This window comes from Schistocerca gregaria, chromosome 4 (genome assembly GCF_023897955.1).
Source record: "Schistocerca gregaria isolate iqSchGreg1 chromosome 4, iqSchGreg1.2, whole genome shotgun sequence".
NCBI classification, from domain to species: Eukaryota; Metazoa; Arthropoda; class Insecta; order Orthoptera; family Acrididae; genus Schistocerca; species Schistocerca gregaria.
The window spans coordinates 618,839,329-618,853,217 of record NC_064923.1 but is presented as its reverse complement, the minus strand read 5'-3'; the positions used below and the strand labels follow the sequence as shown (position 1 = coordinate 618,853,217).

General features: G+C 43.5%; 1 protein-coding gene across 1 annotated transcript in view; it reads right to left on the bottom strand.

The window, feature by feature from the left end:
• The window catches only part of LOC126365762 (uncharacterized), a 1,228,930-nt gene that overhangs the window by 1,026,557 nt on the left and 188,484 nt on the right, over positions 1–13,889 (bottom strand). Inside the window, exon 2 of the mRNA XM_050008264.1 lies at positions 6,278–6,393. Within this exon, the coding sequence (XP_049864221.1) occupies positions 6,278–6,391 (114 nt within the window). The 5' untranslated portion in view covers positions 6,392–6,393. The remainder of the gene's footprint in view (positions 1–6,277; positions 6,394–13,889) is intronic.

The following is a 13,889-nucleotide window of genomic DNA, read 5'->3' as shown; positions in this document are numbered from 1 at the left end:
TCTCCCGATGTAAACGCGCTGCCATGACTCGCACATCAGCTCTCCGACTCAATCCGCGCGGTAACAAACCCACTACAGAAACCGTTGTAATCCCCTTACCACTGTTCCATGCGTCTGAGGCAAGTAACTAAAATCCAGAAACAATTACTCTGAAATTTTTATTAATGTATTAGACATCATCATTACGAAAGCTCTTGATGGTTGGACTAATTGGAAAAGTTACTAAAAAATCTCCGTTAGCTGACCGCAACGTGCTTTAAGCAAGTAGTGAAAATGAACTTTCTGAAATACTGACAAAACTAAGGAACGTTAGCCTGTCAAGTGGGTTAGACATCGGACTCATCAAGTTCAAACTCATGATAACTGATCGAGGAGGACAAGTCAAACTCATAGATCAAATAAACGAAATGGAAGTAGTGCACTGTTTTATCGATCTTGGGTCAACCATCCGAGCCACGAGATGTGAAGATAAGACGACGGATAACGCTAGAGTGAGTGCCTATGAAGCAGCTCACCAAGATCTGGAAGAAGGGGGGGGGGGGGGGGGGTGATCTGGGAGTCGGGTTGAGGTTGTCGTGGAGGAGGAGACGAGACTGCGAGGTAATCGGTCTAATCGGACTAGGGAAGGAAGGCGGCCATGCTCATTGAAAGGAACCATCCCGGCATTTGCCTGGAGCGATTTAGGGAAATCACTGATCTGAAAGAATAGAGAGACAACGAACAGCACAAAAATCCGTATTCTTTTACGGTTGCGAAACATAGCCAGATACAAGCAGCGGTCATGGACTTGAGCTATGGTGCTGGCGCAGGGTGTTTCTCATAAAATGAATCGAAAGGTCCACTACTGGTCCATTATCGAGCCACTCACTATCCCCAGGCTCCTTTTTTTCTCGTATCAACCAGTTCTCCAGTTCTTTGGCCACAGTGAGTGAAGAGGTGGAGAAAAATCTACAGAGAATAATAACTGAAGGTAAGACCGAGAGCACGATGCCGAGGGGAACGCAGTGAGCAGGTGGACACATCAAATCAAGATCACTACCTCTTCAGTAGGCTCTAAGAAAGGCTGGCAACCGTCCGGTGTCGAGAAAATCGACTCGTAAGATCACGACGGTCAGCAATGAGCACGAAGACTTTTGAGAGAGAATAGTCATATTATTGGTTTCTTATTTTAATCTTAGAGGTAGGAAGGTATTAATTGTTGTTCAAATGGCTCTGAGCACTATGGGACTTAACATCTGAGGTCATCAGTCCCCTAGAACATAGAACTACTTAAAAATAACTAACCTAAGGACATCACACACAGAGGCGTAGCGCCGTATACCGATCCTGCCTTGGAGGCGGGTAAGTGGGAGATGTGTCTCAGAGCTGGATAGTGACAGCTGGTGATGCGAGACTGGACGCGCACTTAGTATATGTGTCAGCCGATATTGGACAATATTGGATAGGGAACTGATTTAGTTCCGATTGTACCCACTAGAGTGCACTAAAGTAATAGAATGTTTTTCATAAACTGTTCTAGTATTTTCATTAGGTGTTATTATGTCTTTTTGTGTAGGTAAAATGTTATAAATGTGTTTAGCAGTATGAATGGTGCGTGAGTGTGGTTTAAGGTTAATATGAAGATAACCCTTTAACGAATTATGTAGTAGGATTTAAAGTGAGAACATTTCGAAGAAGTATGGATATGGACAAAGAGGATTTTTGTAGAATAGATTTTTAAAGTAAGTTTATGGTAAAGAGAAAGTTAATTCAGGTATAAATAACAATAGTAAATAACTTTATAGATAAGCAAAACTTCAGCAAATTAGATAATTACATCGGTAAAAAGTGCAGTCGTTAGGTTAACTATTTTGCGATTGGTTATTGATGAAAAGCGCGGACTCACGCGAAAGAATTTTGTTTGCTATTGGCTGTTGAGTGAACTGACCAATGGTAAAGCAAATTCTTTGCGCGCCGTTCTCTGCTGGTAGAGAAGACAAGAGTATTCTAGAGAAGGGTGGGATCCTAGGCATGAAACAGTTCGGACGTGTGTAGTAGTAGTTCCGATGGAAACGGTAAGTTGACGGATCTAGCAGTGTTCCACACATAAAAAGTGTGGTTAAGTGACGGCATAATTATTCCGATGGGCATAATTATTCCAATGAGCGTGTACAAATTTCGGACATTTTAAGTGAATTTTGTGACGAAAAAAGACACATATTCCGCGTGGCATATTGAGCAGGTCGGTGGCTAAAAACTGTGACTGCCTTTGGTACCGACAGACTTAATATTTGGCGAGCATTATCAATCAAAAACAATCAGTATTTTTAGAGCTATTACGTTTACGGGAAATGCAACAACATAAGCTTGCTAACCTGAGTGAAAGGGATTATGGGTGACTGTATTAAGACTAGAACGGGCTTGGCAGTAATACATGTTCACCTAAGTTTCAGAATATATTAATTGAGGACAAAATTTCCAACCTTTCATTTGTTTGAAAACTTTCTACCGAAACGTAGATTAGTGACTTAAATTGCAGCCTGGTTAACGTCGAAGTACCACAGGTTTCACTCGGCTTTCCTACTGATGATCTGCTGAGACAATGTTCACAGGTAGGTGCAAGTCCGTCGAAAAGGGACGAAAGGACCGCGTCGCCGCAACCCATCCATGCCCGAGGCAGGATGCGAACATGCTACCGTAGCAGTCGTGCGGTTCCATACTGATTAATTGTTGTGTAACTGTGTTTTGTAAAGGGTAACAAAATTGTCTAGCCCAAAATAGGTTATTTCGTGCAACTAAAACGAGTGTAATGTGCTCTACTTACATTCCTGCAGCTGACAAACTGATCCCTTTATTTATTAAAACAACTGTTCTGTAATGAAAAATATTTCTGTAGTATCACTTAGTTAACCCACAGTATCAAGCTTACATAGCGTTAAAACACACTCATCTCCAGTGGGAAAAAAAAAAAAAAAAAAAAAAAAAAAAAAAAAAAAAAACAGAACACCTTGACCGATTAGAAATAGGTCGTTCATATTCATAGGACATGTACATTAGTGTGTTTTGCAGAAATGATTATCATTTGGACCACGTTGGCCCGCTGGTTTAAGGACAACACCGATTTTGCGGCGTTGCACCACCTACCGATAAAATGAACTGCAGCTCTCGTTGTCGGTGTAAACCGAGGGTAATGGATCAGTGTGACTTGAGCAAACGTGCAGGATGCCTCTCTCAGACGATTGAGCGAACCGTACCGTCCGATCAGCGATTTTGAAGGAGGCCAAATTATTGGCATCCATCTGGCAAATTGCTGCCGCCGGTCGGAGTGATCGAGCGGTTCTAGGCGCTACAGTCTGGAACCACAAGACCGCTACGGTCGCGTGTTCGAATCCTGCCTCAGGCATGGATGTGTGTGATGTGTTTAGGTTAGTTAGGTTTAAGTAGTTCTAAGTTCTAGGGGACTGATGACCTCAGAGGTTAAATCCCATAGTGCTCAGAGCCATTTTTTTTTTAATTGCTGCGCTTGTGGGACAAAGTGCGTAGGCAGTGCGACGGGTGTTTGCCGAATGGAAGGCCGCATAACACGACGAGAAGGGTCAGGTCGTACCATTCGGACCCCCTCCCCTCCCCTCCCCCCTCTCCCCCGAGAAAATAGACAACTTATCCGAATGGCACTGCAGGACACATTTGCGTCCTCCTCGCTCTGGCGCAATAGTGAACCATATCGCACACTGCGAGGGGCGACAGCCGTCTTTTATTATGGCATGGGTCACATGCGCGCCGTCCACTTCTCCGCCTACGTTTGACGAATGTGCAGGAACATGCAAATCGGCAGTGGTTTAAGGCAAGACGTCACAGAGGACAGGAATGGCATCATAGCGTGTTTTCAGACGAATCCAAGTTCCATTTGTTTAAAAATGATGGCCGCATTTTGGTTCGCCGCAGACAGGGGAGTGGCCTAACAGTGACTGCATTTGCATGACATACAGCGCCATCTCAAAGCTTTATTGTGTGGGGTGCTAGTGGATACAACCACATATCACAGCTGGTTCATGTCCAGGGCACTGTGAGCAGTGTAACCTACGTGAATGACATCCTGCGACCCGTCCCATACCCTTTCTGCAAAACACCCCAAACGCCATTTATCAGCAAGACAGTGCACTACCGTACGATGCTGCACGAAGACGTATCTTCCTGGCGTCACAGGGTGTGCATCCGCCATATCACCAAACACGTCGCCAACCGAAAATGTGTGGGATATGGTGAAGCGACGGGAGCAGTGCTATGATCCCATGCCAAACACCACATATGAACTTTGGAACTAGGTAAATAATGCATGGATGGCTATACTACAGGACGCCATTCGCGCCTTATAGGCTTCGATACCATCACGCACCGAACATGTTTTCAGGGCCCACGGCGGACCCTGTGCCTACTACTGGACAGGACACATGCTGACCCGAGATGACTGAAATGCTAATCATTTCTGCAGAACATACTAATGTCATGTCCTTTGTATATGAACGTCCTATCTCTAGTCGTTCAAGATGTTTGTCTTTCATCTGAACATCAGTGTACTAAAAATTTTGTGTACGTCACAACATACCACCAAGGCCGCCACGCACACTACAGAAATTCTTTGAATCTTACAGTTATTTATGGAGTATTATTGTTTTTAAGGCACTGAAACAATTAACTACAGTCAAAACCTAACGCGAAGTAATCCTGCCATATACACTACAGGCCATTACAATTGTTACACCAAGAAGAAATGCAGATGACAAACGGGTATTCATTGGACAAATATATTATACTAGAACTGACATGTAATTACATTTTCGCGCAATTTGGGTGCATAGATCCTGAGAAATCAGTACCCAGAACAACCACCTCCGACCGTAATAACGACCTTGATACGCCTGGGCACTGAGTCAAAGAGAGCTTGGACGGCGTGTACAGGTACAGCTGCCCATGCAGCTGCAACACGATACAACAGTTCAGCAAGAGTAGTGACTGGCGTTTTGTGACGAAGCAGTTGCTCGGCCACCATTGACCAGACGTTTTCAGTTGGCCAGGGCAGCAGTCGAAGCACGTTCTGTATCCAGAAAGGCCCATACAGGACCTGTAACATGCGGTCGTGCATTATCCTGCTGAAATGTAGCGTTTCGGCAGGATCGAATGAAGGGTAGAGCCACGGGTCGTAACACATCTGAAATGTAACGTCCACTGTTCAAAGTGCCGTCAATGCGAACGAGAGGTGACCGAGACGTGTAACCAATGGCACCCCACACCATCTCGCTTGGTGATACGCTAGTATGGCGATGACGAATACACGCTTCCAATGTGCACGCACCGCGACGTCGCTGAACACGGATGCAACCATTATGATGCTGTAAACAGAACCTGGATTCATCCGAAAAAAATGACGTTTTGCCATTCGTGCACCCAGGTTCGTCGCTCGCGCTCCTGTCTGTGATGCAGCGTCAAGGGTAATCGCAGCCATGGTCTCCGAGCTGATAGTTCATGCTGCTGCAAACGTCGTCGAACTGTTCGTGCAGATAGTAGTTGTCTTGCAAACGTCCCCATCTGTTGACTCAGGGATCGAGACGTGGCTGCACGTTCCGGTACAGCCATGCCTGTTATCTCGACTGCTAGTGATACGAGGCCGTTGGGATCCAACACGGCGTTCCGTATTGCCCTCCTGAACCCACCGACTCCATGTTGTGCTAATAGTCACTGGATCTCGAACTACGCGAGCAGCATTGTCGCGATACGATAAACCGCAATCGCGTTAGGCTACAATCCGACCTTTATCAAAGTCGGAAACGTGATGGTACTCATTTCTCCTCCTCGCACGAGGAATCACAACAACGTTTCACCAGGCAAAGCCGGTCAACTGCTGTTTGTGTATAAGAAATCGGTTGGAAATTTCCCTCACGTCAGCACGTTGTAGGTGTCGCCACCGGCGCCAACCTTGTGTGAATGCTCTGAAAAGCTAATCATTTGCATATCACAACATCTTCTTCCTATCGGTCAAATTTCGCGTCTGTAGCACGTCATCTTCGTGGTGTAGCAATTTTAATGGCCAGTACTGTATTTTAACAGCTTATGAAACAAGCAAGTGATGTCCGCGTGCTTGAATTTGTATTAAAATAATTACCCAGAAGTGTTAGAGGGGGCTCCGTAGCACTAAATTTGGATGTACTTTTTATGTTAGTTCATTACTGCGCACGGAGGTAACTCCTGTTGAGCTGACTGGGTCTCGTGTGATGTAATACGAAGAGTTTGTAACACTGACCTGCTGGTGGGGACGGACCTTGGCCACCTCCCGGAAGAAGCAGATGGCGCCGCGGCGCGCCAGGGCGTGCTCTGGCACGTGGATGTCCCTCGGGAGCAGCGGCAGCATCGTCATGGCTGAAACACAACACAAACCAACCTTCTCATACTGCCCTTGCACAACTGCGAGCACAATCAGCGGGTGGAGGCAGAGCAGGAGTACGAACGCAGTCACGTCAGGCACAGATCCAAGGTGGGGTAAGGGGGGGGGGGGGGGTTAGGGAGTTAGCGATCTTGTTTTTTCTCCTCCCATCACCCACTAACATTTCAGTAAAAGTGTTTACACTTTTGTATATATCACTTCTCAGATTACTCAACTTTCGGTGAATACCACTACAACCACAAGTCTCGAAAATCGAACACGATTTGAAGAAAATCACAACACAGGATACTTTTCAGTTGCTCGCGTGAGGCCACGCCCACGTGGATGGGCTTTCATGCTAGGAACTGTAGAACCTATTACAGCCGTAACGAGATAATCCTGCGCCCCGGGCAGACCTGTGAATGCTGCTCCTCCTCCCCTGTGAAACTATCTTTGTGTAGTTTTTTCTACGTAGTTTTAGCAGATTTTTGCATTCCTCTAAGTAGGTTTCATAATAATGAACCATTATTTAAAAATATTACTTAAATGAACTACTTTTATAAACTGCGCACAAGAAATTAAAAGTGTCACTGTAGTAAGTACAAACTGCGTGAGTTTATACAAAATTGGAAGTAAAACAGAATCTTTATTTTATTGTTTGTGGAAGTACTGTACATTGGTTTTAGTACGATTCGTGATAAGGAACAGTTTTTATTAACAATACACAAATCACTGATCAGAAATAAGAAAAAAGGGGGCTATACTTGGAAGCTGAGGAAATATCCATTTTTATTATAATTTTACTTTGTATTTCCTTTGAGCGAAGAAAACTCGTTGATTGTGTAACTCAAGTCCAGCTTAGCAGCTGTGAAATATTCTATTGGCAAGATAGCTAATTCTTGGTCTCCTTTCGCCTGTGCTCCACGGAAAGTGCTGTTTTATCATTTTTAATTCACTGAAACTTTGATAAAAATGCTGCAGTTAATGGTGTCTTGAATACCCACAAAGCTATTTCTTTGTGCGACTAAGAATCTCTTCAACAATACTTGGAAACAAATTCAAAACATTATAATGAGAAGACGTCTTAGTGTTCTTCATCGCCTAGAACACCGTAACTGAATTATCAGGAAGGACACTGTTGGACAGGAGCGAGGTGTGTAGGCGGCACCTGTCGAACCAAACACAGTGCACTGTCGCCACACAAATCATGTTAGCGACAGACATAGGTTATGATGCTACTTGGACGAAATTACTCTCCGACAACAGAGTGCATTTCACAGTTGTAAACCGAGGGAAACCCTTCTCTACGGAAGGAGTTAGGAACATGATAGATACGTGGACTCACCTATTTTTCGCGCTTAATTCTTAAGCCGTCTTTTTTCCCCCAGTTTGTGCAGCCCCTCCGTGCCTGTGTCCTTGGCGGTGACCTGTTCTCCATACCTTGGGTAAGGCCCTGCAAAAATCTGCAGGCGCCTCATCACAGACCGTACCTACCTTGTGCCAGTGACAAGTCTAACACGAATATTAAGTTCGCAGGTTTCCACGCCCAGTATCGATTTAAATACTATCATTTCGTGTGTTAGGCTGCGTCATTATACAGCACTAAACGAACGAAACAAGAGACATTTCAACCATCTTTGAAGCAGTCCTCTTCAGAGCCTTAAAGACGGCCGGAACGGCTGTTGCATAATTATTCAGTGTTTCATAATGATGCGACGTAAAAACAGAAAATGTAAGACTCCCACTTCCAAACGTAGGCGGAAAGAATCAATATTGCCGACTTTTAGATGCTTGCATAGCAGACCGCAGACCTATGTTCAAAATAGTAGTAATGATTAGAATACCGGTAACAGTAAGTGTACATTTCAGTTTTATGTTCTGCAAAGTCTGGCGTTTCTTACGTTTCACCACTGATGCTATGCTGCTGGTTATTTTGCTCGACGAAATTGAATCCAGCATCCGCTCGCCTTGGAAAGTAATACTACAGGACTAAACAGAGTCGTCGATACGGGCAGAAGGAGAAAGGACATAGGTAACGGCTTCTTACCGCCTACATTTCAGAACCAGGGCGGAAGGTACCAACCAATATCGCGGCGCCTTGTATAGGGATCTCTATGGTAGGTAGGCAGGATCGGGGCAAATATTTATCCTGGCGGAACTTGCAGCAGCTGCTCGTGTTGCCATGAGGAGGGGGAGAGAGGCTGTGCTGCAATGCGGTTGGTTTGCCCCGAGTGTAGGCCTTCTCCCTGTCACGTCGTCGTATTGTCATCGATATTACAATAACGACACAAACTATAGATGCACTCAGCACAGTCTCCTACAACGGACTAATACATTTAAAACAACATTAACGCTTCTCAAAGGAAGTTGTCCTTGTCACCGAACGAAAAAAACAACCAGAGTCATTGAATGAATTATTTACTAGAGCGTAGAAAAGGTGGGGCTGGCTGCAGTTTTGTTTTTACTATTTTCATGGCATTAAAATTAATCGTACAAATGATCCACGGGATATTAACCTACGTAACAACGCAATTTTTCGAGACTAAACAATAGGTGCCGACGCATGTGTTATGTGATATTCCAGAATGATTCCCTACGAACAGTGAGCTAAGTACCTCAGCACGGGAACCCCGCTGCCTGAGTCCATTACCGTGGGCAAGAACGTATCGATGACAGGGGTCGTGTTGACTACTGCGCACTGAAAAATCGGTAATACATGAGTCTAACAACGCACTGACCAATTCGGTGCTGGAGCATCCAGCACTACAGCCCCCACACAAAGTGCCTTTGCTCAGCACCCGACAATGACAGATTAGCATGTGCACTAGGCGCATATAATTCGATCCTCAAAGCATGGAACAGGCTGTCTAATGAGTCGCATTTCATGTTACTAAATGCCAATATGGGGCACGAGAACCACAGCAAGTGATGTATGCAGCTTGTCAAACGACGCCGTTGCGGTGGATGTATTCTCATGTGGGTGATGTTTATATGGTAGGAAACAGAGTTCCTGATACCTCTTCTATCGTCTGTCATTGATGATCGATACAGAAACCTACTGTCAGAGCATGTGCATCCTTATTTTCTGCTACTGCACCCTGCAGGTGACTTCTACCTTCAGGAAGACAATGAATTACCTCAGTCACCACCAACAATAGATATGAAGGTACTTTGTGACTACCGAAGCCACATTATCTGCATCCAACAGAAAATTTCGTCATGAACAAGCAACTGGTACGAGCTAGGATCCACCTGCGACCAATTTCTGTGAGTAGTTTGCAGCACTTGAACGGTCATCGATCTGAAGGCTCCCCAAGGTTTTCAGTGTCGAGTGGAATTCTTCCCACGACGCTTAGACCGTCCTCAAACGGGACGTGTCTGCTATCGCAGAGCCCACCAGACGCAATGTCAGTCGTGGTTGCTGCACTCTGTAACGATCTGCTACATCTCGGCTATATCTGGAGCGTTAATCACTCAAATTCTTTACCAAAATGGACGCATGTAAATTATCTACGTTAAATCTGATAGCGGGTGTGGAAGAAGAGTGGAGAGAATCGTGAAGAAACTTCTGGACCCATCGATGGCTTCCACAGCGAACTGCTGAACAGGAACACTCAGACACATACTAGTAAAAATTATTCGTTAACTCAGAACTTAGTCGCATTTTCGGCTTTAAATTGAATACAGTTAAAGTATAGTGTCTAATGAGAATTTTCGCATGCATAATATCCATAATCTCGACGTTGCACTGACTAGCAACACTCTGAAGTAACGTACTTCATCACATACATTTAAAGACACATTAGTTTCGTGATTTCATTTGAACAGAAGGGGAGATTTTTTGGGAGCTGCTCAAAAAATTTTCCCGGCTAGACAAAAACACGAGGCAGTCCATAAAACCACGACATTTCTATATATATAAATATTATGGTGAGTTCCGTAAAATGGGTAGCGTATCATGTTTACTAGCTCACTGTGCAGGAAGAAGAAAGACTGCGAATTACTGTACTGACGACGACGAGGTCAGTAGAGACGGAGAACAGTATCGGGCAGGGGTAGTAGGATCGGGAATGAAACTGGTCTACCCTTCGAAGAAACCGACCCGGTATTTGCCTTAGGACTTTCGGTGATTTTTTGTAACACCATACAGTAGTCCAACTATACACAATAGCAGAATGAAAGCATTGTTATATAATCGAGTGCGGCTCACCTACATTTGCAGATAATTTCCACAGCAAACTACGTTACTGATCTTATAGCATCTGTACTTAACTGTAGCAGGGAATCAACACGAGAAGTTAACACTGTTGATGAAGAGCGATTTGGAGGTTGAAGAAGTCTTTGGCAGTAACCAAAAAAAACTTGTTACTACTAATCTTTGAATACACCCACGGTCTTCACTCTGTAATTCCTCAACAAAACTAAATTCTTATTTGGAAGTTCCCTCGAAGATAAACCACAGTAAAATTTAAAAGCTGCCTATTAACTGAAGCTTCATAGAAGTTTTTCTACGTCAATTTCTCTGAAAAATCGAAAGCTTCTCTTTTTGGAAAGTTCGAGGTACTTTTGCCTCTGGCTACACCGCTGTTTCAATCCCTTCTCAACTATCCTTTCCTTTTTCATGTCCATCGACTCTCAGGACTGCAGTCAGGTTTCTGTTCACGTTGTAAATAATCCTTAGCACCCTGCATTTTATCCCTGCTATCATCAGTATTTCAAGGAATGTATTCCAGTCAACACTGTCAAAAACTGCCTCTACATCTACATTTACTATAAACGTAGATTCACTTTCCTTCAACCCAACTTAGAAGATTAATCATACGGTTACTATAGCTTCGTGTGTTCCTATATTTTTCGAAATCGAAAATGATCTTTCCTCCCGTCTCCGCCCGGTATTTTCCTGTCAGTTTTTTTACATACTTCTGTAAATAACTCGTTTTTATGTTTTGAAGTCACGACTTACTGCTAGATCGTTAGTACTCAAACTTTCGTCCTAAATTCTGAGGGAATTTCGCCTGTTCTTATCTTGTACACCAGGTGGAATGATTTTGTCATTGCAGGCTCTCCCAAGGATCTCAGTAATTCTAATGGAGTATTTTTCATTCCAAAGGCCATGTTTCAAATTAGTCTTTCACTGCTGTCAAATTCTTCTCGAGGTAACGTAGTCTCCGTTTCTCTCAATCGTTGGCTAACGCTCCCTTTGAAAGTATCAACAACCTCTGGTTCTTCCAATCTATCCATGTCTCATCTCCTTAATTTCCCCGTTTTCTGCAGTTTCTTTAGTTTTAGCCTGCAGCTCATAACCAATTAATTATTGTCACTCCACTACTACCCCAAATGCCTTATAGTTTTAAGCCTGTTTTCGAATACTCTGTCTTATGCCACCCGCTGTGGCCGAGAAGTTCTAGGTGTTTCAGTCCGGAACGGTGCTGCTGCTACGGTTGCAGGTTCAAATCCTGCCTCAGGCATGGATGTGTGTGATGTCCTAAGGTTAGTTAGGTTTAAGTAGTTCTAGGGGACTGATGACGTCAGGTGTCAAGTCCCACAGTGCCTAGAGCCATTTGAGCCAACTCTGATCATTATACAATCACTCTGAAACCTCCCAATATATACAAATATCTTCCTCGAATGCAATTTCTTACGTGATTCTGAAACTAACTGTTAGCGATAATTAAATAGTGCCCTCTGTAAAATTCTATCAGATCAGTCCTCTTTCATTCAATTCCCCCAGTCCATATTTTCCTACGATTTTTCGCTTTATTCCTTTCTCTGGTACCTAATCCCAGTCACCCGCAACAATTAAAACTTCGCCTCTCTTGTTGTTGTTGTTGTCTTCAGTCCTGAGACTGGTTTGATGCAGCTCTCCATGCTACTCTATCCTGTGCAAGCTGCTTCATCTCCCAGTACCTACTGCAACCTACATCCTTCTGAATCTGCTTAGTGTACTCATCTCTCGGTCTCCCTCTACGATTTTTACCCTCCACGCTGCCCTCCAATGCTAAATTTGTGATCCCTTGATGCCTCAAAACATGTCCTACCAACCGATCCCTTCTTCTAGTCAAGTTGTGCCACAAACTTCTCTTCTCCCCAATCCTATTCAATACCTCCTCATTAGTTACGTGATCTATCCACCTTATCTTCAGTATTCTTCTGTAGCACCACATTTCGAAAGCTTCTATTCTCTTCTTGTCCAAACTAGTTATCGTCCATGTTTCACTTCCATACATGGCTACACTCCAAACAAATACTTTCAGAAACGACTTCCTGATACATAAATCTATATTCGATGTTAACAAATTTCTCTTCTTCAGAAACGCTTTCCTTGCCATTGCCAGTCTACATTTTATATCCTCTCTACTTCGACCATCATCAGTTATTTTACTTCCTAAATAGCAAAACTCCTTTACTACTTTAAGTGTCTCATTTCCTAATCTAATTCCTTCAGCATCACCCGACTTAATTCGACTACATTCCATTATCCTCGTTTTGCTTTTGTTGATGTTCATTTTATATCCTCCTTTCAAGACACTATCCATTCCGTTCAACTGCTCTTCCAAGTCCTTTGCCGTCTCTGACAGAATTACAATGTCATCAGCGAACCTCAAAGTTTTTACTTCATCTCCATGAATTTTAATACCTACTCCAAATTTTTCTTTTGTTTCCTTTACTGCTTGCTCAATATACAGATTGAATAACATCGGGGAGAGGCTACAACCCTGTCTCACTCCTTTCCCAACCACTGCTTCCCTTTCATGCCCCTCAACTCTTATGACTGCCATCTGGTTTCTGTACAAATTATAAATAGCCTTTCGCTCCCTGTATTTTACCCCTGCCACCTTTAGAATTTGAAAAAGAGTATTCCAGTCAACATTGTCAAAAGCTTTCTGTAAGTCTACAAATGCTAAAAATGTAGGTTTGCCTTTCATTAATCTTTCTTCTAAGATAAGTCGTAAGGTCAGTATTGCCTCACGTGTTCCAACATTTCGACGGAATCCAAACTGATCCTCCCCGAGGTCTGCATCAACCAGTTTTTCCATTCGTCTGTAAAGAATTCGCGTTAGTATTTTGCAGCCGTGGCTTATTAAACTGATAGTTCGGTAATTTTCACATCTGTCAGCACCTGCTTTCTTTGGGATTGGAATTATTATATTCGCCTCTCTTAACAATCTGATTCTCATTATCCTTTCTTTCACTTTCTTCATCTGCGGAGCTAATTGGAATATAAATAAACCTGTACTACTGTGGTAGAAGTTGACTTCGTGTCTACAATAGCTACAACAATGTCTTGACTATGCTGTCTATAGTAACTACCTCATTCCTATTTTCTGATTCATTAGTCGGCCTACTATTGTCTTACCCCTACCTAATTTTGTTTTGATACACCTTTATTAACCTGTCCTCACACTTCGCTAATTTCCACTGCGTCTCTCTACTCAACTGATTAAGGACTAACATTCCACGACCCGTCCTGTAGAATGTCTCTTGTTTTTCC